Genomic DNA, 23,695 nt, shown 5'->3' with positions numbered 1-23,695 from the left:
AAAGAGGAAAAGCACGAGAAGGAAGAAGGATACAGGCTCGAGAGAAGACGAGATAAGCACACCAAAAGAAAAAGAATACTAAACTCCACTTTATACAGTCCAGCTCAGTACTGTGTAATAATCCATTTGGAGGATGATCACTTCAGAAATTCCACTATTAATATTCATGGAAAAATGCTGTATTGTCAGACCAAAAATCCATTTTGGGAGTAATAGCGGTAATCCAATCAGAGGGGCGTAACTTAAAAAAAGAATAGGCCAATGGGTTTGGATGAAGTTCAGACAGAAAAGGGGAACGGTGTTGAGTGTTGCGCAATCAGTCAGAGCCAGTGAACAGTGTGGGAAAAGAAGAGGAGGATGTGCCTTTGCTTGGGAGAAAAGCATACAGAGACAGACAGAAATTAATGATTAGAAGTGACTTGTGCAGATAGGAGGAAGCTAGAAATATAAACAAAGCTGGGAGGGGAGGCAAAAAGGTGGCACGTGGAAAATTAATCATGCAAACTAAGATAAGTGAAGTTTTACCTGCATGAATTATTTGATTCCCCCCCCGCCTTGTCATTCCTGCCCCCCTCCCTCTGTAAAACCTGCTTCCTGATTGAAGAGGAGTGACCTCTGCATCGCTGACAGCACAAGTCAGACAAAAAAAAAAAGAAAAAGAAAAAGCAAACACTAAGTCACGCTGCGCAGCCTATCGGTGTGAGGAGGGCAAGGTGCTGGCCTGATGGAAATGAAATGCTCAGTGATAGAGCACCTGCCTCTTTAGTTTAATGAGAATCCTGGTCAGGTGATGATTTAATATCGCCGAGAAAGACCGGGGCGGAGGCGGAACCCGGATGCTGCGTTTCAGCCCAGGGATTTTTCAGGTTACTTTAGATTATAATTTCCTCCGCGGATGGGAATTCTAGCTGATCTCATCTTTTCCCTAAAATCGTTCCTGAGAAAAAAACAGATGTGTTATCAACAAACAGAACCAATACCAGTGAAGGTAGTCCTTCTGTGTGTGTGTTATGTATGTCAGAATGAGTATTTCCTGCTGTGATGTGTGTGATCATCACGTTCCGGCTGGTTACTTTCCGTCTTGTAAAGTCTAAAAATAGATTAGCAGTGTTTTTGGAGAGTGCACCTGCAGGTTGGACACAGATGTTTTGTCCTCTTTGAGGCTTTCTGAATTGTCTCATGATACGTTGCAAAATCAAATATCAAAGTTAGAAATGCAGGACCTAGTGTATAACTAAACGTCACGTATAGTAATTGACTGTTTTTTTTTTGTTTTTTTTTTAAAGATTATGGCTTCATTGTGTTTTTGTAACCTATTTGGGTGGAACCAATTTAATGATATGTGTAATACGGACATATAATATGATTTTTTTTTTTACAGAACTTTATGTGCAATATTGAATAATTTTGCAATTAACAAAATAATTGACTTATTTAATGACCCTATTAGCGCACCACAGCGACTTATGTTCCATAAAATGTTGACTATGCTGGAACATCAGAGAGCCCAAGTGTTTTTGTGCTTTGCCTTTAATTATGTATCTAATCGAATGTATGCGCTGTGTATATATGCACATACATGAGGATAATCATCTGGCGCCTTATTTACTGGACTGAAGCCCAGCTTGTCTCCTCAGTAACTACAGTTACTCCACTTCCCTTTATCCAGTAATTGTGCAATACATTATGTCTGCTTTCAGAGTTCATACCCTGAAAGTACTCTCAGAGGTGAGGTAACTCGTCAGTGTAAAGCACTCCCCCCTTTGCAGAGCAGAACTCTACCTCCATTTCCTTCTGTGGGATTTGTCTGCTGAATGTAGCCCGCCTACCTATTTCAGTCTAATTCATGTGCTTAGCTGTTCATGCATCTTACCTGCATTTCACTTTATTAGGTGCAACACACAGCTGTAATTTTAATGTGGAGGTGGCTGAATTTATGTTATTTTATGCATAATGCTGTCCATATATGAGTTCTTTCTGTTGTATTGTTGTAAAATGAATTTAGCTGCTTTGTTCTGAAATTTATCTCTGTTGTGTGAGTGTGTGTGTGTGTGTGCTAAAGTATCACTGTGCTACCATGTGCTGGTGGATATTTTTAGTATCTTTTTAAAATTAATATGTTTTGATTAAGAATTCAGATTCTTTTAATGGAAAAGAAGACAGAGGAGCAACTTTCTGAAGCAAATAGAGTTCAGATATCAGTGGAAGAGTCAAACACGAATGGAAAAGAAGATTAGACATCAGTGTTTTATTGTTTCTCAGGCAAAGACGGGCAGTTTTAGTTTATTTTTTTTACATGTTTTTTTGCTTTCAGACATTAACAGTAAAAGATAACTCACAGAGTTAACATGTCCAGCTGTCAGTATAGACATAAAAAGCATGTATGAATGTGTGTGTGGAAGACGGAGAGTCACTAGCACAGGCTCCAGATGTCAATTCCAACTTCTGGGTTTTTTTTGGGTTTTTTTTTGTTTTTTTTTTGGGACACAGTATGCAAGAAAGCAGGGAAAGAGCAGGTGCAGCTGCCAAAATCTGGCTGTGTGCATCTCTGTGTCTTATTGTCTGGATATATACAGGTTCTGCCTGTGTGCACTGCACACACAGCTGATTTTAAATGTGCATATTTGCACGTTTTGCAGTAGAAAAATCATCTATGTGTATTTATCCACGTGTACATGTGCACAGAGACTCAGCAAGAGAGAGGAAGAACCGCTCACACCTCCGCTGTGTGCATTCGGTGGCTGCGGTTGCAACCAACTGTCAGACAGGGAGGAGGGAGGGAGGAGATGAGGAGGGGGATGGGAGCTCTGTGGGAAATCATAAGCAGCCCATGTGGATATGGGAGGAAAAATACTAGAAAGTATGTATGCTTATGAAATTACAGGGACAGGGTTAATGGATCAGTTAAGGGTCTGTAGGCAGCTTTCCTTCATTATAAGCCCAGTTGTGCATCATTGGCTGGACAGAGCTGCTTGGGTTTAATATTTCTAACCCAAATCATTTCAGAGGGACAAACTCTCCATCTCTCCAGCTTCCCAGTAACCCCTAATTGGACTAAGTGGTGTAGAAAATAGATGGATGGAAGCTGTCCTTTGATGCAGCAGCATAACGTTTGGTTCAAGTTGTCATCCCTCTGGGATCTTTCCAGGAATCTCATTTAAACAGTGTTTACAGGTTTTAATTGTTAGATATCATAAATGATTACATGAAAATATTTCCAGGTTATAAACTCTCTATACAACAAATTATTTTCACTTTTTACTAATATAATATTACTAATACACTTCTACAGTTATACACATATAAAAGTAACTGGTCATAAGTGTTTTTAGCTAATGATAATGGATGAACTCCAGGAAATGAGTAAGAGACATGAAACAAAGCTGCTCACCTGTTTGCGGCCAGAACTATCTTACACCTGAATGCCAGAGACCTTTTTGAGGCGATTGATTCTGCACGTGAGATTGAAGTGGAACTATTATGTGCGTTTCAGGCTAATTTATTTTTATTTCTGAGACCAGAAGGGATGGGATTGATCAAGTTACTGTCACAAATCGCTTTATTTACTTCAGACCGACCCTCTAATATGAACTCAATAAAAAAACAAAATACAATGTCAACACATAGCATACAGCCCTACATGTTGGAACCTGAATCAGACCCTGAAAACGAAGTGGACAACAGCAACCCACAGCAACGAATGCAGCAGGATGTCTCTCTTTGGTAAACTCACCAGCCATCGTTGGAAATAACTTTATCCAACGTTTTCCACCCGCCTGATGTATTTGTACATGCCCTTGTTAACCAGTAGAAGGTAACCAATCACCGAACCTTATCCCCCGGGACGTCACAAGGATTTCCATGTAGAAAAAAACTCTAAAACGACGCGTTTTTCGTTGCCATGGAAACCGAACGGAGTGAGAACTGGAACTCAAACTCAAACTCAAACATGCGTTTAGGTGATGAAAAACAGTATCGTTCACATGTCTGATGAGGATTCAACACTGTAACACTGTAGAAAGCTCAGAAAACTCCAAATACCATAATAGGACCTCTTTAATACTCTCCTGCTGGACGTACTCCAAAAGGGGCTTCTCAGTGTAAGGCAGGACATGATGCAAAAGGTACAATGTGGAAATTGGGTTTTGTTTGTGTCCTTCCTGGTGTAAAAGCAGATGAGGCTATTAGCTTTACTGGAAGGATGTCTTTTTTTGGTCCTGGTGTCAGGCCTACGTGTATGTTGGAGTCTCTCTAACACTGTTAAACAAATGTAAGGTGCTTTACAGAGAACAAGAAAGAGTGTGAAGCAGACTCAGACATGCACATTGGAACTGTTCTGAAGGATTACCTGCTGTATTAACACAAGGCCTCGCTCATTTGGAGTTATTAACAGAAAGCTGAGTGATCTCAACATGTGTAAATTATAATATGAACTGCTTTAAATGAAGCCTGTCTTGAGCAACTTTTTAAACACTTATCCTAGAAACAACCTGTTGTCACTGTGTCAACATTGTGTCAGGTCTATCTTTTACTTTCTTTACTTTCTAGGAATTATTGGTCTCATAGATTGAACAAGGCGTTGGAAACACTCCCCAGAGATTTTAAATCATATTGATATGAAGCATCGCACAGTTGCTGCACATCCATGATGAGATCAAGCAACTGTGGAAGCCATTGGAGTACATTGAACTCATCATCATGTTTAATAATCTGCTGGAGATGATTTGAGCTTTGGTGCATCATCCTGCTGGAAGTTTCCATCAGAAGATGCTGCACTGTGGTGATAAAGGGATGGACATGGTCAGCAGCAACAATCAGGTAGACTGTGGTAGTTAAACGATGTCATGTTAGTAAAAAGAGACCCAGGGTGTGCCAAAAATATATTCCCACACTATTAGACCACTATTAACAGCCTGAACTATGTGCACATTGCAGGATGGAGCCATGCTTTTACATTTCCACCGAACTCTGACCCTATACCATCTGAAGGGTCAGAACGAGGTGCGGCTGAAACTGAGACATTTAGGCAACGTTTTTCCCATCGTTTATGTCCAGTTCTGGTGAGTCTTTGTGAATTGTAGCCTCAGTTTTCTGTTCTTAGCTGACAGGAGTGGCACCTGGTATGGTCGTCTGCTGCTGTAGACCATCTGCTTTAAAGTTGGACGTATTGTGTGTTCAGAGATGGAATTATGTGTACTTCTGCTCTAACCACTGATGATTTGAGTTCCTGTTTTCTTCCCATAATTTCCAACCAGTCTACCCCTTCTTCTCTAACCTCTGGCAAAAGCATATTTTAGTCTGGACAACTGCTGCTTTCTGGACATTTCCATAGTTTTGTTGTCCTTTTCAGATCATGGCGAATGATTGACATCGAGCGAACTCTGAGCTTTCTGTAGCTAAAAGCTAACCAAGCTAACCCCGAGATAACAGGAGCTAACCAGCTAACGGAGGTAAGCGGGCTAAAGCTAAGCCACGTGGTTAACCGGCTAAAAACCGCGGTTGTTCTACGCTCTTCTGACTTGAAGCCGGATATTGGTACCTGTCACTCAAAAGGACACGTCCCTAAATACGCCGAACTTCGAGATTAAATCACTTTTAAACAGGCGAGTTAGAAAAAAATTCACTCTCCCCACAGTTGTCATGAAGGTAAACCTGACCTAATAAACCTAAAATGGATTTTTTAACCAGGCTGTAAACATGTTTATTTCTGTTGTGAAGTTGGTCTTTTTAACATGGGAGTCTATGGGGATTTGCTCTGGTTGCAGCCCCTAGTGGATGAAGGGGGAACTGCGGTTTTATGCACTTCCGCATAGGCTTCATTTTTTATTGCCGGAGGTTGCCACTTGGTCATTTTAATCCCCTTTCTTCTTCATTCTGATGCCCAGTTTGAACTTCAGCAAGTCATTTCGACCACGTCTACATGACTCAGTGCACTAAGCTGATGCCATGTGATTAGCTGATTAGATAATTGTGTTAAGGTGTGCAATAAAAAGGCCAGTATGTGTGATAAATAGATTAAAAACACATGAATCCCAGTAGCTGCTCACTCAGTCTGTTCTGTGTCTACCCCCCCCCCCCCCCCCCCCTTCCTTTTCACCCTCAGTTCAAAGGTTTAAAGGTGAACATTACTGGTGTGACAGGCGACTGCTGTTGGCAGAGCCACCACCACCGCAGGAAAAGCTCTCTCATTCCCAGGCCTGCTTCTCTTGTGTCATATTCATGTACTGTAGAGACTACTCTACGGGCTTGACATGCTTATGTGGCAACTGCATCCACTTACATGACAGCAGCACACTAAACCTTTTCTCCCCGCTCTCCTCATTATCTCACCCCACTCCTTCTTTTAATTTCATGTGGCTCTTTGTAAATGCCGTGTCCAGCAGTGTGGAATCTGTTAATCGATTGTGACAATGATTGTGAGCTGCTGTAGTAAGGCGACAGTGGCAACGGAGGGGGACATATGAGCCAATGGGGATGGAGAAAATGACTTTTAAAAAAAAAAGAGGGGATCAGTGTGAGGTAGAGTGCACGTGAGGAAGCGTGTGCACATGTGAAAGATAGGATGGAACAGGAGAGGAAAAGATGAAAGAGAGGGAGCACGTGCATTGGAGACAGGAGGAGAATAAGAGATAGTGTGTGCGTGTGTGTGTGTGTAGGGGTGGGAAAGTGAATGAAATATTTGTAATTGCCAAGCTGAAGGCGGCCGGTTGCTGTTTTAATGGCTTGATGACTTTAATGGGTCTTTGTGCACCATTTAGATATTGTTTTGGTTAAAAAAAAACAGAGGATTCTTGTCATAGCAGCATGCAGAGGGTAAAGGAAGACTGCATGCATGTGTTAGTGTGTGTATAAGTGGAGGGAAGGGCACAAAAAAACTAGATAATGCTGTAATTTCTTTTCTGTTTTTTTTTTGTACAATAGAGGTCAAAGCAAAGGAAAAGAGACAAACTCTAGAAGTCCAGAGACAGAAAAATAAAATGATCTGGGTCTCATATTAAACGTTAAAGGGATGCGTTACTTCTGGAGCGAACAAAATAAAAACACATAATAAAAACATATTGAACCACAAACATGATCTTTTTTAAGAAATATTTTTTGTAATGATACTAGACATACACCAATCTGCTTTTTTTTCCTAATTGAGGTATTAAGTAAGTATTTACCGATATCAAGTACCGTGTATTTGTACTGATAAATCCCATTACTATTTACTGGTAAGGACTGTGGACCAGAATAATAAACGAAACAGCTGAGTGGTTAATTGTGTGATATATCAAGCTAGTCATCCTGCAGCCATCCTCCAAATATAAGACCCAATAACTGTCTAAATAAGGAGGATAAAGTATTTTTGGTGGGTCATGGTCACATGACAAAACACCTATATGCCCCGAATCAGCCTTTCTCACTGAGATCATCCCAAATGGAATATGAAATGGAATAATTTTGTTTCTAGAAACTCTATAATGAAAACTTAAAATGATAGACTGAAAACATATCTGACTCTTCATAAATAAGGAGAATAAAGTTTGTTTTTTTTTCCTGATTTGGTTTCCTGCTGTGACAGAGCATCTATATAGCCTAAAACTCACTCTCTCACCGAGATGATACCAAATTCAGACGAATAACTTTGTTGTTTACGGGTTAATGTGTTTACAAAAATGATTAATCTCTTTGCTTTAGTTTTGACAGCTCTAGTTTTTTTTTCACATTTGCATCATGGTTCTGATGCAAATGTGAATGTGTTTTCACGTATGATTACACAGCCATAGTACAGGACAAATCTTTGATACAACAGTACTTAACAATGGGGGATGAGAACTGGCATCACTGCAGTGCAGTCTGGGATATGAACAGTATGCTGGTGCCATTTTCTGAGGCCACAGAGGATGACCTGACCATCGATGTACAAAAGACCAGACTACACACGATAACTATTTAAAAGACCACAATGCTGAAAGTTAAAAATAAATTAAATGTGTTTTCATGACGCTATAAGGAAAAGATTGCATCAATTGGAGAAATTGACCCGTATGAAATATTATTCATTTTTAAGCAATACTGTGGTGAGATTGTACAATTGCCAAGAGGAGAAAATAAAGGAAAGTAATATTAACTATGTGGCTACGCAGCCTAGTTGCTATAACGATGCACAATCTTAGGAGAGAAAAAGCGTTACATGGCAAAAAACTACAGATAGATTTTTATTCTGTTTAGCAGTAGGTGCCATTACCAGGCTGACCATTGTGACTGACAAAACAACGTGACCTTTAAAAACTGGTGGAAACGTCTTCTTCCTTCATGGCTTCTCACTGCCTGTGCAGAAGCAGCTCTTCCACAAGAATGCTGAATGCAGCATGAATAAAGACTGGAGTGACACTCTGAGACTGAAACAAAATTCAATATATATGTCTTTCTTGGGGGGAAAACTGTCATTGCCGTTGGGGGGAACATAATATCACGCAGGCTTGTGCCTCGGTAAACTGGAGTTTTAGCAAAACATCTGCAGTCTGGTGATGGGGATAAGTCAAATCAATTACACCGCCACAACTTCCAGCTAGTAAGGCTCCCACGTTTTAGAACAGCAGGCCGTCCCTTTTCCTGCTCAGTCACAGAGCCCAGGACCGAAGATGCCGTGGATCATCTACTGTTCCAACACCAAAGGGAATGGATGACACAGCGCTCTTTAAAAGCGGATAAGCTCATGCTAGAGCGACTCCTCACTTTCCATTCATTTAAAAGTGAAAAACATATGGTCGCGCAGGAAAAGATCCAGTAGAAATAAAGATTTATTTTCTATGTTAGACTAAAGTAAAGAAAACAGCTGACAGGTTTTTTTTTGTTTTTTTTAACCTTTTTTTAAAAAAAAAAAAAATTTACTGGGAAGAGGCAACAAAGTAGATATTCCACCTACAATGAGGTTAAGAAATGGCATGGCTCGCTTTAGTAGTTTCTAAAGTCACATTGAATGATTCTGCTAAGCATAAATATGGGAAATATGATATAATATTTATGCTAATAGGTAAAGTAAGATAGATGTTAGAGTGGAAATTTCTCTGTTCTCAGATCCTCAACCACAAAATAAAATCGAGATGGAAACCTTCACAAAATGACAGTTCGCCAATCTTTGACTGTCCACGAGGAACAATAAAGTTTGTTCAGCTACGCTATAAAACTTAAAAGAAGGAGGAAAAACTCTGTAAATTTAATTGTGGGAGGAATGTTGCTGTAATGCTCCTGTTATTCAGAAGGATCAGAGATCAACAGTGTGCGATTAAAAGAAAAAAAAAAGTGTTTTAAAAGTGGACATCTGGGCACCAGAGCGTCTGGCGCTCTTTGCTTCTTTTGGGTGGGTTCTAAATCTTAATCTGGGGGATCAGAGTCTCAGCCCACCAACAATTTAGACCCGACTATTAACATGAAGCAGTAAAGAATGTTGAGCTTGCATTAGCAGTAATTTAATAAGGCGGTGATTTGCTTTAACTTTTGGCAGACTGAAAGGCAGAGTGGATGGCAGATAGCGGGGCTGGATTACGCTGCGGTCCTTCACTGTCAATGTGCTGCTTGTCTGGTTGCAGCTGCAGCCTGTGCTTTCATGACAAACGCTGCAGAGGGAAGAAAAACAAGGAAAATAGTTCATATTATTACCTACTTCATCCACTCATCCATCCTCAGCCTAACTCATTCATTTATCCATATATTCATCTTCCTTTCCCTCACTCATTCATCCTTTGATCCTTCCTCCATCTATTCATCGATCCAGCCCCTCTCCATCCATTCATCAGTTCATCCTTCTACCCTCCCTTCATGCTTGCTCATCTGTCCTTCATCCATTCTTCCATCATAACCCTCCTTCATTCATTCATTATTTCATCCTTTCATCCTACCTGCCCTTCACCCATTAATTTTTCTGTCCTTCATTGGTTGATTCAGCTTCACCCCTTCATCCATTCATGATTTCTTCCTGCTTTGCTTCACCTTCCCTCTTCTCCCATGCATTAACTATCCTTCCCTTCTTCATCCATTCATTCATCCATCCCCCTCATCTTCCCCTCTCATTCATTCATTCATTCATTCATTTGTTCGTTCATTTGTTCATTGTTCGTTTGTTTGCTCGCTCATTCATTCATTCATTCATTCATTCATTCACTCATTTATTCATCTCTTGCCCTTTCAGGGCAATCTCAATTCTTTCTTGTTGCTCTTCATATCATTAATCAGTTTCTCTTTTTTCATCTGTTTATCCTGATCAATGTTTTTTTCCAGTGAACTCTCATAGTCATAGTGTGGGTCTTGCTGGTAGAGGGTATCAAAATCCTGTGTTTTAATATGAACTATTGGTGGTAAATATGTATAAATCTGTAAGGATTATACTCTCTGTTTTAGGTGGTATAAATTAAGCAAGTCAATTAGAATTAATTCTGTTTTTAGGAATTTAGAAACTTTAATTACAAGACAAGAGATGCACAGGGAATCTCTGAATCCCAGGATCCACTAATGGGTGATTAATTCTTAAGTATTTATAAATATACCAAGAACTTTCTTTCTTTTTTTCCCCTAAAGCCTCCCACATCTTTCCTACATTTAGGAAAATGGCATCTCCTGCTCCCTTGCCCCCCTTTTAAAGCTTCATTTGCTTCATTTTCCTTTAACGAGTTCAACACGCGAGCACAGGTGTTTGTGTAATGACACACACGCTCACACATGCTAACTGTGAGTGTATACTGAGAAGAAACCTGAAAACAATGTGATCATACAGCGTTTCTTTGTGTTGGCAGTGAGGGTGTCATCGCGAAGACGGGAGGGTTTTAAATATTGGTGCTTAGCTTTCCGAAGCCAAAACGAGGTTAGCTAGACAGGGAACGAAGACTGGAGCAACTAGAACAGCTGGAACAGGAGAAGAGGAGCGTACAGATCGGCTTATTGTCTTAGCCTGTCTTGAAACATGTTCTGCTGCGGAGACATCCCCCTGCCACTGTCACGCCAATAAAACTGATTTGAATTTTAATTGTAATCACAGTGAACATTAGCCGTCCTCGCTGGGGGAGCCCATCCTAGTGAGGGATGAGGCTGTATACTCAGAGAGGGTGGTCTGTGTGAGTCAGACACGAGAGATGAACACATAAACCTTCCTCGTTTTTTCTCTTTAACACAAGCCTCCAAGTCATCTTCTCTCATCATTCCAGTGATACAGAACATTTGTTACAGCTGTCATAGAGCTGCCGCGGCATTGACCTCTGCACCCGCTGCTTCCAGAGGCGTCGGAGAGCGGGACTCCAGGCTGATGCTGCTGTTGAGACTCTGTGGTTGAGAGTACAAGCTAAATGGCTGAAGTGAAGCGAGACATTTAAAAAGCAGGAGATATGAGGAGAAGAGGAGGATGTAGTTTGCTGTGGCTACGTGAGAAGGAAGGGAATGGAGTGGTGGTCTTGCCACTGACAGTGACTGAGAGCGAGTCTTTACCCCGTTTCCAGGAAGAGATTCACATATCAGTGTTGTACTCTTCCCCTCTTTATCTCTCAATTCGCCTCCCGCTCTTCTCCTCCTGCTTTGCCTCTCGCCTCTCTGAGGAGTGCAGCTTCCACCCATCTCTACAGGTTGAAGACAGTCTTAAAGGTAAATGGTGACCCGGGGCTCCGTCACCTTGGTGCTGTAGCACAAACTGATGTGTTGTAGATAAACTGTAGAATAGTGGGTCAGGTGAGGTTAAGAGAGCCTGATATGGGGGGGGGGGGGGGGGGGGGGGGGGGGGGGGATGTGTGTGTGGGAGAATATGTTTTTTTGTAGTGTGAAGTGGTGAGAAACAGCCTCAGCATGATGATGGCTCTGTGCCTGCAACTGACAGCGCAGCTCAGGTGCTGCCTGGGATGCATGATAGATGGAGTGCGGGAAGGAGGAAGAGAAGGAAGGAGGAAGGGAGTAAAAGATGTACCGCAGAGAAGGACTTAGCAGAAACAGCCTAGTAGGTGGGGGGGGGGGGGGGGGGGGGGGGGGGGGGGGGTAAAACTGGAATACAGGCAGGGAGAGAGGACTGGAGGTGAAGCTGGGGGAGAAAATAGGGGTCGAGGTTCATATGAGGAAAGATGAGAAGCCATAAGTTGGTGGCAAGCTGAGCAGGAGATTGAAATCAGAAGATATGACTGGAGTGGAGGAGATAGCGGGGAAGAGACGAGAGATTGCAGAGGAATAAATGGATTAATTACATTCCCTCGTCTGTATCTTCTCACCCCAACCAACCACAGTCTGCCTCCCCCACACGTCATGTTTCTCTCCTTCTCCTCTCTCTCAGCCCAGCATCACCTTTCCCATCCTCCCTTTTGGTCTGTAGCATGGGACGGGAAGAAAGATGTCTGCCCACCTCCCTGGCTCCCTGAGCCACTTTACAGCTGCCTTGGGACACCGTGGTGAACCTCAGCGTCTTGTCGATCCCCGCTTCCCCTCGCTGCCCTGCAACTTCTTCTCCCTGTGTTTTACTGTGGAAAAAAAAAATGAAGCTGTCCTTGTGAGAGGTTTTGTTTTAGAAACAGGACAACAAAAGGGGCACCAGAAGACCACAGATCAAACATTATTATCACAAGTTAACATTTTAACATCTCCTTTTCTTTACCCAAATTTCCTTGGGCTCTCTAAATCTCACAGTCCCGTAGATGTGTGTGTGTGTGTGTGTGTGTGTACATGTGCATGTGTCCCACATCAGCAGTGAGGGGATTAGTTTATGTTTTGATTGTGTAGAAGAAAGCAGGAAACAAGTGGTTTTAAAAGTTTTAAAGGAAGAAATTACCTCTGCTGTGGCCACCGTGTCGGATTATCTGCACACAGATTTCTGGTACTGATGAAGGCCAGCCCATTTCATCTTTTTGAGTTTGTTTGTTTATGTATTCATGTTAGATCCATAGATGATTTAAAATGTATACGATTTATTAAATTTCCCAGCTAAATCATAAAAAGGATGCTCTAGAAAAAAAATTAGATGCTTTTTATTATCTTACAAAAAGACTTTATGCTGAATTTCTCAGTTAGTAATCTTTCAGCTGATCAAATCAAATCAAATCAAATCAAACTTTATTTGTATAGCACTTTTCATACAAAAGCATATCAAAGTGCTTAACAACATAAAGATAAAAAACAGTTTCACAATTAAAAAACACACACACACGTTATCCACACAAGCACACGACCCAACCCTTCCTCTGAACATTTATGCCAAAATAACAACTAATAACTTCAGTATTCTGACTCTATATCTGGCTCTATATCTGGCTTGACACTGCTGCAAGGAAACTACATCTAAGGAATCCGTCCATGTAAGGAGCCGCACCAGGAATGACCAACAGAGACAGGGTTACAGGGAACGTCCAGGCAGAGGCAGGCCGGGGTCCACACCACAGCCATATGGCTGCAGTGCAGAACCCCTACCAATACCCCCGGCAGGATGACCCCACAACGACCCTGCTGGTTAAACAGGTGCAGCCCCTGACACGGAGGGCCCCCCATGAGGAAGAAGAAACACTGGAGCTAAAAGGTTAAAAATATCAAATAAAGACAAACAAATAAAAAAAAACCTAAATCAATAATTCTGTAAAATAATAAATAAAACAATAAAATTAAACCAACGTGATATGTACATACATAAAAAGTACATCAAATTTGTCATAAAATTAGGTAGTACAATGATATATAAAAGCTAAAAATCAATTAAAAACTAAATAAATAAATACGTAAATAAATGGATTTATTTAAAAACAGATAAATAAACAGACAAATAAATAATAAAAAAGAAAAATTCAGTTAAAAGCTAAACTAAAAAGGTGGATCTTGAGCCTTTTCTTTTTTTAAAAAAAACATCCACCATCTCTGCGGCCCTGATCATCCCAAATGCAATATTCTAAGGAAGAACATAAAAGCTGAATGTTATATTATAATGAATTTATTTTCACCTGTTTAATGAAAATAAGTAAAAAATAATACTTTATGTGGTTTTATTACCTTACTATGCACATGCTATATGAAAAGACATCGTAGGTTGCCTTTCTTTTCAGATGTTTGACTGCTGAAGCAGCTTGGGGGGACAAACCAAACTTGTATGTTTGCACTTTGCTAAACATTTTGTGGAGAAACCAGAGGGCTGTTAAAAAGGTTTCTCGTGGTTAAATGAAACCTATTTTCCTGCCATCTTGTCACATACCGACACTGTGTTGGTTTTGAATGAAGAGGATACTTCAAAACATCACTTTTGAAAGTGTCAAACTCTCTGGGCTTGTTGCCAAGGTAACGTGCAGAATAATGCTGAAGGTATCTGTATTAAAACATAATGTTGAATTTACCAGGATGTTTTCTGAACTTTAGTGACAATGCTTCAGCATAATCAAGTGATTTTAGTGCATCATAATGAATAGTACTAAAGCAGAGTGAAGGAAGTGAAAAAAAAGTAGCAAAGGGAATGAGAAACAACAGCTCTGAGGTTGGAATCCATTTCATGGGAACTGGATGTCTCACCTCCTCCTATCCAACCTCCTTACGTGAACTGCGTGATCTGATCACAATCCAGGAATTATGTTTTCCTATTATCCTTCTCTTGGCACAAGCAGGTAATTTCCTGCCACTGCAGAGGGAGAACTGCCAATAAGCAGCAGTAGAGCAGTTCACTGGATGAAATGGGGTCTTGATCAGGTGTGTGATGAGTCAGGGGTGACACTATGGTCAGGGGTGACTTTTTTTTGGTTCAAATGAGGCATTTTGTCTCGGGAGAAAATAAAACATTGCTCTGTAGCAAAAGAGCCATCTTCCACTTGTAAAGCAGTGCTTTATCCCCTGCACCTGTGTCCTTGTTTTTGTTCCCTTAAAAGGACAAAACCTCAAAAATTATTCAGTGTAACTTATCCACAGAGTTTATCTTGTGAGAAGCAGTCAACGTCACTACTAATCTGTAATATCCAACAAAATTCAGTCATTTTTAAGTCATTCCTTCCACATAATATTCATCTACTTAACCTCACTCAGCTGCCCATTCCAAGAAATAGAGATTAAAATCCTCACTGCATCTCAATGTTTTGAAAGTTTCCTCACTTTCCCTGCAGCCCTCCCCTGTTTAGCCTCCTTAGCTTAGCTGTATGAACACTGTGAAAGAGCTATTACCGCTCTACAAGGACCAGGGGACAAAACGAGCGGCAGCAGGAAGCATCAGACTGCAGAGGCTCCTGGGTGGCTCCTCTGCTAAACTTAGAGCAGAAATGGGCCAGAGAGAAACACTGTGTGTATTTGTGCCTACATGTTAAAGCGATTTTTGGCTGTCTGATTGTATCAAGACGTAAAATGAAAGCCCACGTTTTGTCTCTTGTTCAGTTCAATTAGTTCATTATAGATTTATTTTCCTTTTTTCCCCATCTTTCTATCTTTTACATACGTGAACGTGTGCATCTGCTGAGACAAGGAAGTCAGATTGCAATCAAAATGATGTTAGAGTGATTTTTGTCAAATATTCTAATGAAGACATGCCCCCCCCCCCCTTTTTTTTTTTTTTTTTTTTTTTTTTTTTTTAATTAAGACCCAAAAAGTACTTAAATAAGGTCACTGTTAATTAGATGACGGTCTGACAAATGTTCAGGCTAATTAAGCTTGTATGTGTTTGATTAAAGATAAGTAGGCTTCCTTGATAAGAGATGTGATGATGAGACATGAGAAGAGTGAAAGAGGAAAAAAAGGAGAGGCTGGGAGTGAGTGGAGGTTTAATTGAGGTAGAGATAATAAATTTGTGTGTGTGTGTGTGAGAGCACATGCGAGGGAATGGGGGGAAAAGAAAGGGGAGCAGAGGGGAGGTCTCGTCATCAATACGTAATTTCAGAGCATGTGGTAATGGCGGCTTTGGCTCAGAGGCTTCATCAGAAATGAGTGTGTTTGAGGACTTGTGTATGTGTGCATGCGTGTGTCTCCTTTTTTCTGCTGTACTTGAGCGTGTGTGTGTGTGTGTGTGTGTGTGTGTGTGAATGCCTGTGGCGAGTTTATATCTCCTTCCCACCGCCTTTTGAATTCACTACATTCAAGCGAAGGCCAGCTGTTCCCTTTTTCCTCACCTCCCACTCCAGTCCTGTTTTATCATCCCTCCATCCTCTTTCTCTCTGTCTCAGTCTGTCTCACTCGCTCGCTCTCTCTCTCTGGCTGGCATCGCTTTCCATCAGGCAGTGCAGCAGCAGTCAATAGCAGCTACCCCCCCCCCATCGCTCAAGTTCAAAGGATCCTTTATAGGCAGGTTAGAAATATGCATTGCCAAAAACCTCCCAGCAACAGACACTATCTGCTGTCTCTGGTTTACACCTTTCTATCTCAGCCTTTGCATCTTCTACTTGCACGCAAAACAATCTATCTGGCCTATATAGCACAAAAAGTTCATTAAAACATCTCAAAAATCTAAATTGTAGCTAAAGCCTGGCACATCCTGGTGCAAAGATGTATTTAGTCACATCATCAATTACATATCAGTATATCAGGATAGTAAGTGGTTCTGGGTGCATAATATAATATAATCTGTGTCCTGCACTGATCATGAAATAACAAGGCATGGTTTGAAGACTAGTCAAATGGCAAGATTGTTTTATGTACAGTATGCTGTGGATAGGCTATAGTATTTAGTAGAAGCAGAACCTTAAAATTCAGATGGACAAACATAAAGTGCAACATCTCCCTGCCTACACTATTACAGCTCACTAATTGGTACATTTTATCTTCATGTTCTGACTCAGATCAGATCCAGGCAGAATTTTTATTTTCATTGAACAAGCCTGAAGGTGTGTTTTTACCACATTCTCTACAAAAAAAAAAACACTTATTTTTCTTGCACTATTGAATTTGTTTCAGTGAGTTCACTGAGTTTATTCATGCAGGAAACACGTGCTAAAGAAACATTGAATATGTTTCTGACATTAAAACTCATTGTTTCAGACTAGTTTTGATGGGACTGACTTTTGTTGGGAAACATTTGTGGAGGTGTTGTTTCTCTGCAGCATCAGGAGGTAGAAAAACTGCATTTAAAACATTTTGTGTTCAAGCCTGCAGCATCACGTTCCAGCTGTGTTTTAGCTGCTTTCACATGCCAATAACTGGATACCAGTACAGTGGCCATTTTAGACATGCAATACAGCTGATTTAGCAAAGAAATACAAGATAATATCAGAGAAAATGAGTAAAAAAGAGCAAAAGTGACTGCAAGAGATAAAACAAGTCACTGGAATGACTTTCAATGACTAGAGAGAGCTCAGAGAAGAGACAGGATGCAAGATGTAAATTTAATTTGACAGGGTGGTGCCAAAGTGTGAAAATCGGCCCAAGTTCAGTGGTGTTGCTATAAAGTAAAATAAATACACTTAGCTTCAACCAAAAAAACCCCAAATTACTTTAGCTTTCCTGCAGCTGATATGCATCCACGTCTGTCTCATCAGTTCCATTAAATGACCTGAAAACAAAAAATAAAGACATTTTCTTAAGTTGGAGTAATGTCTGTTGTGACATGTAAGCACATTGCACAGGCATACAGCAAATCTAAGTGCAAATTTTTGTACGTGACCTGTGTGTTTCCATTTACTTGCATTAATGTGATCACGGCATGAAGCACTTTACTGTTAAGCGCCGAGCTGCGCCTCGAGGTGTTTTACTGGATTTACAAGCATGTTCGAGTCCATGTAAAGCACGTGACTTTTCATTCTGCGTTTTGCAGCGTGTTTGAGGACTAGTCCTGGGTGTGTATGCGTGCATGTGTCTAAAACTAAAGTGTCTCTGCTTTTTGTTTGTGTCTTTTGGATGCGTGTTCCAGCGCAAGATCGGAAGTGGGTCTATTTTTTTGCAGCCACTGATGTGCCCGTGTGTGTAATTGAAATACCTGAGTTATTGACTTTCCCTCCCCTTCAAGTCAAATAACTGCTCCAGGAGTGTGTGAGCATGCTCATTTGGAGGCTCTGGGGCAGAGCGAGCTCTTATGGCACACCGTGGTCTGTCAACCACTGAACAGGCACACACAAGCACTCATACACACATGTATACGAAACATAGTACCTCACCTTGGTCAAACCTGTACAATTGGGGGAAATTAGATGTAGAAACACACACATGTGTGGTATTAATATGACTCCTAAGAAAGTGTTGCAGACACACTGGAACCCACATACTACAACGTCTCTATCCCCCGACACAAACCCACCCACGAGTCCCGTAGACGAGGGCACTGCTGTCCCGTTTCTGTCTCCTCCTCTCTGACAGCAGCAGTCCTCTGCGGTTGAGCAGCTCAGGCTTAGTCTCTTCCCTGCGTATACGGCTGGCTGACTGCCTGACACACGAGCACGGACACACACCTCCGTTTGCCTGTTCCTTCACAGACTCCTGGCTCGCTGCCCCTTCCCCGCTCACCCGCTCCACACAGGATCATAGCCGTCTGCCAGCCTGGCCTCCTCTCTTCCATTCACCCATTGTCACCACATTGTCCTCTGCCGCCGTCCCTCTGGAGGCTTCAAATCTCAGCTACAGCCAGGCTGCTTTTTTGTACATCTCCATCTTTTATTCTAGCTCGATCCTTCTCTTTTCCTTTACTTTCTCTCTGCTTTCCTTTGTCTTTTATCTGCCTGCTCCATGCTTTTTTTTATTTTTTTTTATCTGCATCTCGCCGTATCTTTCTATCTCTCTCCCTTTTCCCGTGTCTCCACCGGCCATTCATCCTGCTGCATTGTATTCTGTAGCGTATTGTCTGCGTGCAGTAGCGGGCCGTGAGGCCACAGAGATGACAGCGACCGGCTCAGCAGTGAATTCAACGCCTCGCTGGCCAGCTTCCTGTGTCTTGCTGAATGACTAGCTGGCCACGCTACCCCCTCTGGGAATTTTTAATACTCACTAATCGATCACTTTGTGCCAGCAGAGGTGATAATGTGGCCAAACCCTAATTGTTCTTGCTGTAAATAAAGAGGGCTGTTTCGCAGCACTTAATTGTCGTCCCTACCAGTACCCAGTCTGCGTTTCCTGCTTTTCTTTTTAGCACGTACGCCTCTCCAAGGCTAGTGCAAATTCTGCAGACCTTTTGCACTTTGAATGAGCGTGTCGGACAGTGCATTAATACTAATGTTAAGGAGAGCGAGATAGAGGGTGGAAACCAAAGGAAATGATGAGATGGGGGCACAAAGTGGCAAGAGCATTCCGCAGAGGATAAAGGGGGAGAGCGGGAGACTGGAAATTCAATTATAACTGTGTCCCGGCAGTGATTCCACTGGTATTAAAGGATGGCAGAGTAGAGATGGATGAAGTATGAGAAAGAAAGAGGAAAAGAGACAGCTAGGGCAGCAAGAAACACAACCAAATTAGCAGAGAAACATGATGCAAGCTTAGCGTTTGCATCACTACTTCTTCATTTTAAGAGGCAGCATTTGCAGTTAACAGGAAAACGTACTTGTTGTCAAACTCATGGGTGCAGCGCATTACTCTTAAAATTAAATTCCTCCACATGTCATCTCACTAATATAACCCTGCTAACACCGGTGAATCTTCTACGACGTGGTCAGGTTGGCTTTTTTAATGCTGGCTGAAGACTAGCGGTGGAGGAAGCAGACGCTCGCCAGCATGTGTGGCCCGACTTGCCTGTTACGACTCATTTCACTCACATGCAACTGAACACCAAACTCACAGCAAACTCTGATCTCATTCATGTAATTCGCCACACGGGAAGCATGAATATTCAGGAAAATGAAGGAGCTACTGTACAATGTGCGGGAGGTGAACTAAAACTGAATGACTCATGTACACATGCACAATAACAAGCTCATGTTGCAGAACTACAGGACACTGTCTAGACTAGTATTTCTCACCTCCTCCTCGTCGTCTGTCCAGTTCAAAACTACGTTGCCAAGACACAGACTTGGATTTGAGCATTAATGCAATGTTTATTGAATTTTCTGTATGACTGTAGTGCTGTTTGCTAAGCTGCACATCATCTATCTGTTATATGTAGATTTAGCTCTCTGCAAGTGGTGCTTCTGGCTGAGAGGATGTTTTTTTTTTTTTTAAACTCTGCTCAGTCTTTGCTAGTTTGAATATTTCATCTGCATAAATCTGGTATTAAAATCACTTTGTTGATCGTAATAAGACAAAATGCTGCAAATCATCGATGAGACCGAGGGCAGCAGCTTTAAGTCCGAGGAATTTGCTCCAGCCACAAACTCATTAAAGGAGTCATAAAGGGAACTAATGAAAATCATGGCCGCTATCATTATAAGTCCACAGGAGTCCTCTTGCCTTTCTTCTCTGTGAGCCGAAGAAGAAAAGCAGCTAAATGAATGTTCGCACCAGTAATGTTACAAAACCGCCTCCATCCTTTAAGTGGTAGCTGTTCTCCTTTTGTGTGTAAAGCCAACACAATGAAAGTTCAGACCAACATTGTTGCGTAACCATTTACACTGTGCCTTTTGTTCTTTTCTGTGCTTCTGTTGTTATCAGGATGACAACTCCATGTTCTTTCAGTTCGGCCCCTCCATCGAGCAGCAGGCTTCTGTCATCCTGAACATCATGGAGGAGTATGACTGGTACATTTTCTCCATCGTCACAACGTATTACCCGGGTTACCAGGACTTTGTCACCAAGGTAACGGCACACTGGAGACAACATGCTCGTGACATCAGGTTATGACTTTAAGATGAGTCAAAAGTCAAGATATAGAGCTTAGTAGAGTGCAAGTCAAAGGTTTAAACACACTTACTCAAGCAGAAGGTTCTTCAGATTTAACTAACAAACCATCCTATAGAATCATGTGATCAGCAAAAGCAGAAATTGTTTCATATTTTAGGTTTTTCAAAGCTGCTACCTTTTGCTTTGACACCTGATGAATACTCCTACCTTCTACCCAGTGAGCATAATGAGGCTGGGAGGTTTTTCAGTGAACAGGTGTGCCTCTTTAAAAGTTAATTCACCTCGCTTACTTTTTACTTTCCTCGTGCGTTTAAGGCCCTTATTTGTGCTGTATTGATTTGCCCCAAATAGACCTACAAGCCCTAAGTACAGTAAGTAGAGACAAAGAGTCTAGGATTACTTGAAAATCAGCCAACCCTCTTTAGTTGCTTCAGTTATGGTTGCAAGGAACATCGAGATCTTTATTGAAAGAGAGCCTAATGAGGAGCATCTCAGAAAAGGAAAACCAAAGCCCTTTTAGACTGGTCAAAAAAACACACCAACATCTGACATCTGGCTCTTTTGTGCAACAGGCAGGGGTGTTTAATCTGTATTCAGATGTTTTATTCTGCTCAAGCTCGGTTCAGCTTTAAGCTCCATTTATGCTCCTGTTTCATATATGTCCTGTAAGAAAAAGGTGCTGCTGTGCCAAACGTTGTCAAATGTCACTGCTAAATGCTTCTACATCCCCCAGAGAGCAGGACAGAGGTCAGAGCTCGATTCTGACTTCAGTTCCAAAAGCAATACAGAAAACATGGTGACAGACAAGGAGATCATGATAATGTACATTTTTAGAAAGAACTTCAAAGACAAGCAGCACAATGGACAGCGATGTTGTGTGCAGATATTAAATGTGTTGTGGCTTCTTCTTCTTTGTTCCTTCTGCTGGTTGCATGTGAGTTATACAGTGAAACACTGCCCCCATGATTTCCAGTGGCACTGCTCCATTGGCTTTGTCTGGGTACAAATCTGCAAGCTCTCTGAAAACAGACTGAAATACTCACCAAATGAATCCAGAAGATAGGGGAAAAGGATTTGTCCATATGTGTATTTAACCGCATCTTTTTTAGCTTCGCATTTACTTGAATTTTATTTTATTAATTGTTTCATTTTTTATTTTATGTTATTTAATCTCTTCTTTTTAGCATATTATTTATTATTAAGTCATTTTATATGTATTTTTTTTTTTATTATTGTTGCTCTAAGTTGTTCTTCCTGTGTCTTAAGGTTATTTAACTTCTGTCTTTAACTCCAATGTTTTCCTTATGGGGATCCTCCATGCTGGGGCACTGCCTTTGGTCTGGGGGCTGTTGCCATGGCGATTGCTCTTGTTTGAGTGGCATGGGGTCCAGCACTGCAGCTTTATGGCTGTGGTTGATGGACCCTGGCCTGCCCGGGAGCTCCTGGTGTGGAATGATCCCAAAGATATAGTTTCCACACATCAGTATCAAGTCAGATGTTTATAACTTCATTTAGTATTTTATCTGGTTTATTTGTTATACCTACAGTATGTTCAGTTAAAGCAGTGTTTCTCAATTTCAGTCCTCAGGCCCCCCCTGCCCTGCATGTTTCATTCAACCCTACTTTGACACACCTGGATGAAATAAAGGCTCGTTAACAGGATGCAAAAAACTTGATGAGGAAGTTCAATAATCTGACTCAGGTGCTTTGGAGGAGGAACGTGTCTAAAACAGGCAGAACAGGGGGGCCTGGGGACCGAAACTGAGAAACACTGAGTTAAAAAGACATTAGTAGTCATGTTTTTGGGATGGGAATGGGGTTGCTATCCATACTTGTGTGTGTATATGAGTGTGTGAAAGAACTTGAGTCTGTTTTTTGATTGTTTTTAAATGCCATGTTAACAAGTTTTTGTGTGTGAATGTTTACTTTGTTTTTAATCTTTATGACTTGGTTTTTTATCTTGTAGAGCACTCTGTTGCCTGTGGCATGAAATAAAGTTTGATTTTAATTTGATTGGATTGGAGCCCTTAATGGCAACGCAGCACCCAGGTGATTCAGAAAATTGCAGTCAGGCGAATAAAAATGGACACCGCTCTCCTTTTCTTACTGAGACATACCTGTAACACCTCTAATGTGATTCTGACATCAGGAAAAATGCACCAGATTGGCCAGTTTTTTTTTCCCCCTCTTTTTTTTTAACCTTCATGAAGAAAACTGGAAGCTTTTTTTTCCTGTCCTGTTGTGTCGGTCTGATTTCTGCAGGCCAGTTATAAGAAGTAAACTTTCCTGATTATTTCAAAGAGTTTCGACAGTCAGATTTACAGCCTGTTGGACAAGATTAATGCCATCCTCTGGGAGGCAGAGGTATACCGGACCAGTACGTTTTAGCCTTCAGAGTAGGGCCAATAAAGCAACGGGGAAAAGATTTAACAGACTTCTTTTAATGAGTTTATCAATCTATATAAAAACCTGTTTAAACAAACAGTTGTTTTTGGTAAAAATAGCATAAAAGTCACCTCTGGAGCTGAAAATACTTTCACTAAATCAGTCTACATGGACGCTCCACAGGAACCAGGTAGCAGACACGTTCAGAAGAAAAAGCATAAATCAGGCCTTCACTGTCATAAAAAATCACTACAGTGGGAGACTAATGAGAAGAAATGAGTTTTTCAGACAAAAAAAAAAGAAAAGAAAAGGGTAAAAAATATGTAGCTGGAAATCTTTTGTTTCTGAATGTTGTCTGTGTGTGATCCAGATCGACACATGATGCTAGGTGGAAGAATAAAAGCGGAGTTGAACTCACTGAACTCAGGCATAAATCTCCAGCACCTCTGGAAATTTTCCTCTCTGTAAAGCATTTAGATTGTCTGATATGTTTTATTTTCATTACGTATCGTTAACATGAAGATTTATCTGACAACGCACATCTTGCTGGGTCTAGCTGCTCTCCAGGTGGAGGAATTTCATCTTCATCATATGATGTTGTCACATAGAAAATGAAGGCCTGGTAGGGTTTAGTGTAAAAGCTTCATGTTGAGACGTTACA

General features: G+C 41.2%; 1 protein-coding gene across 1 annotated transcript in view; it reads left to right on the top strand.

Moving 5' to 3' along the window:
* The window catches only part of grin2ba (glutamate receptor, ionotropic, N-methyl D-aspartate 2B-a), a gene marked incomplete at both ends in the record, with an annotated part of 134,674 nt that overhangs the window by 59,378 nt on the left and 51,601 nt on the right, over positions 1 to 23,695 (top strand). The window contains one exon of the mRNA XM_079252213.1: positions 20,461 to 20,604. Coding sequence (XP_079108339.1) covers positions 20,461 to 20,604 — 144 coding nt within the window. The remainder of the gene's footprint in view (positions 1 to 20,460; positions 20,605 to 23,695) is intronic.

The sequence above is a fragment of the Telmatherina bonti genome (genome assembly GCF_933228915.1).
Source record: "Telmatherina bonti genome assembly, chromosome: 14".
In the NCBI taxonomy this organism is placed as follows: Eukaryota; Metazoa; Chordata; class Actinopteri; order Atheriniformes; family Telmatherinidae; genus Telmatherina; species Telmatherina bonti.
The sequence above is the reverse complement of the archived record's forward strand: the minus strand, read 5'-3'. Positions and strand labels throughout refer to the sequence as shown.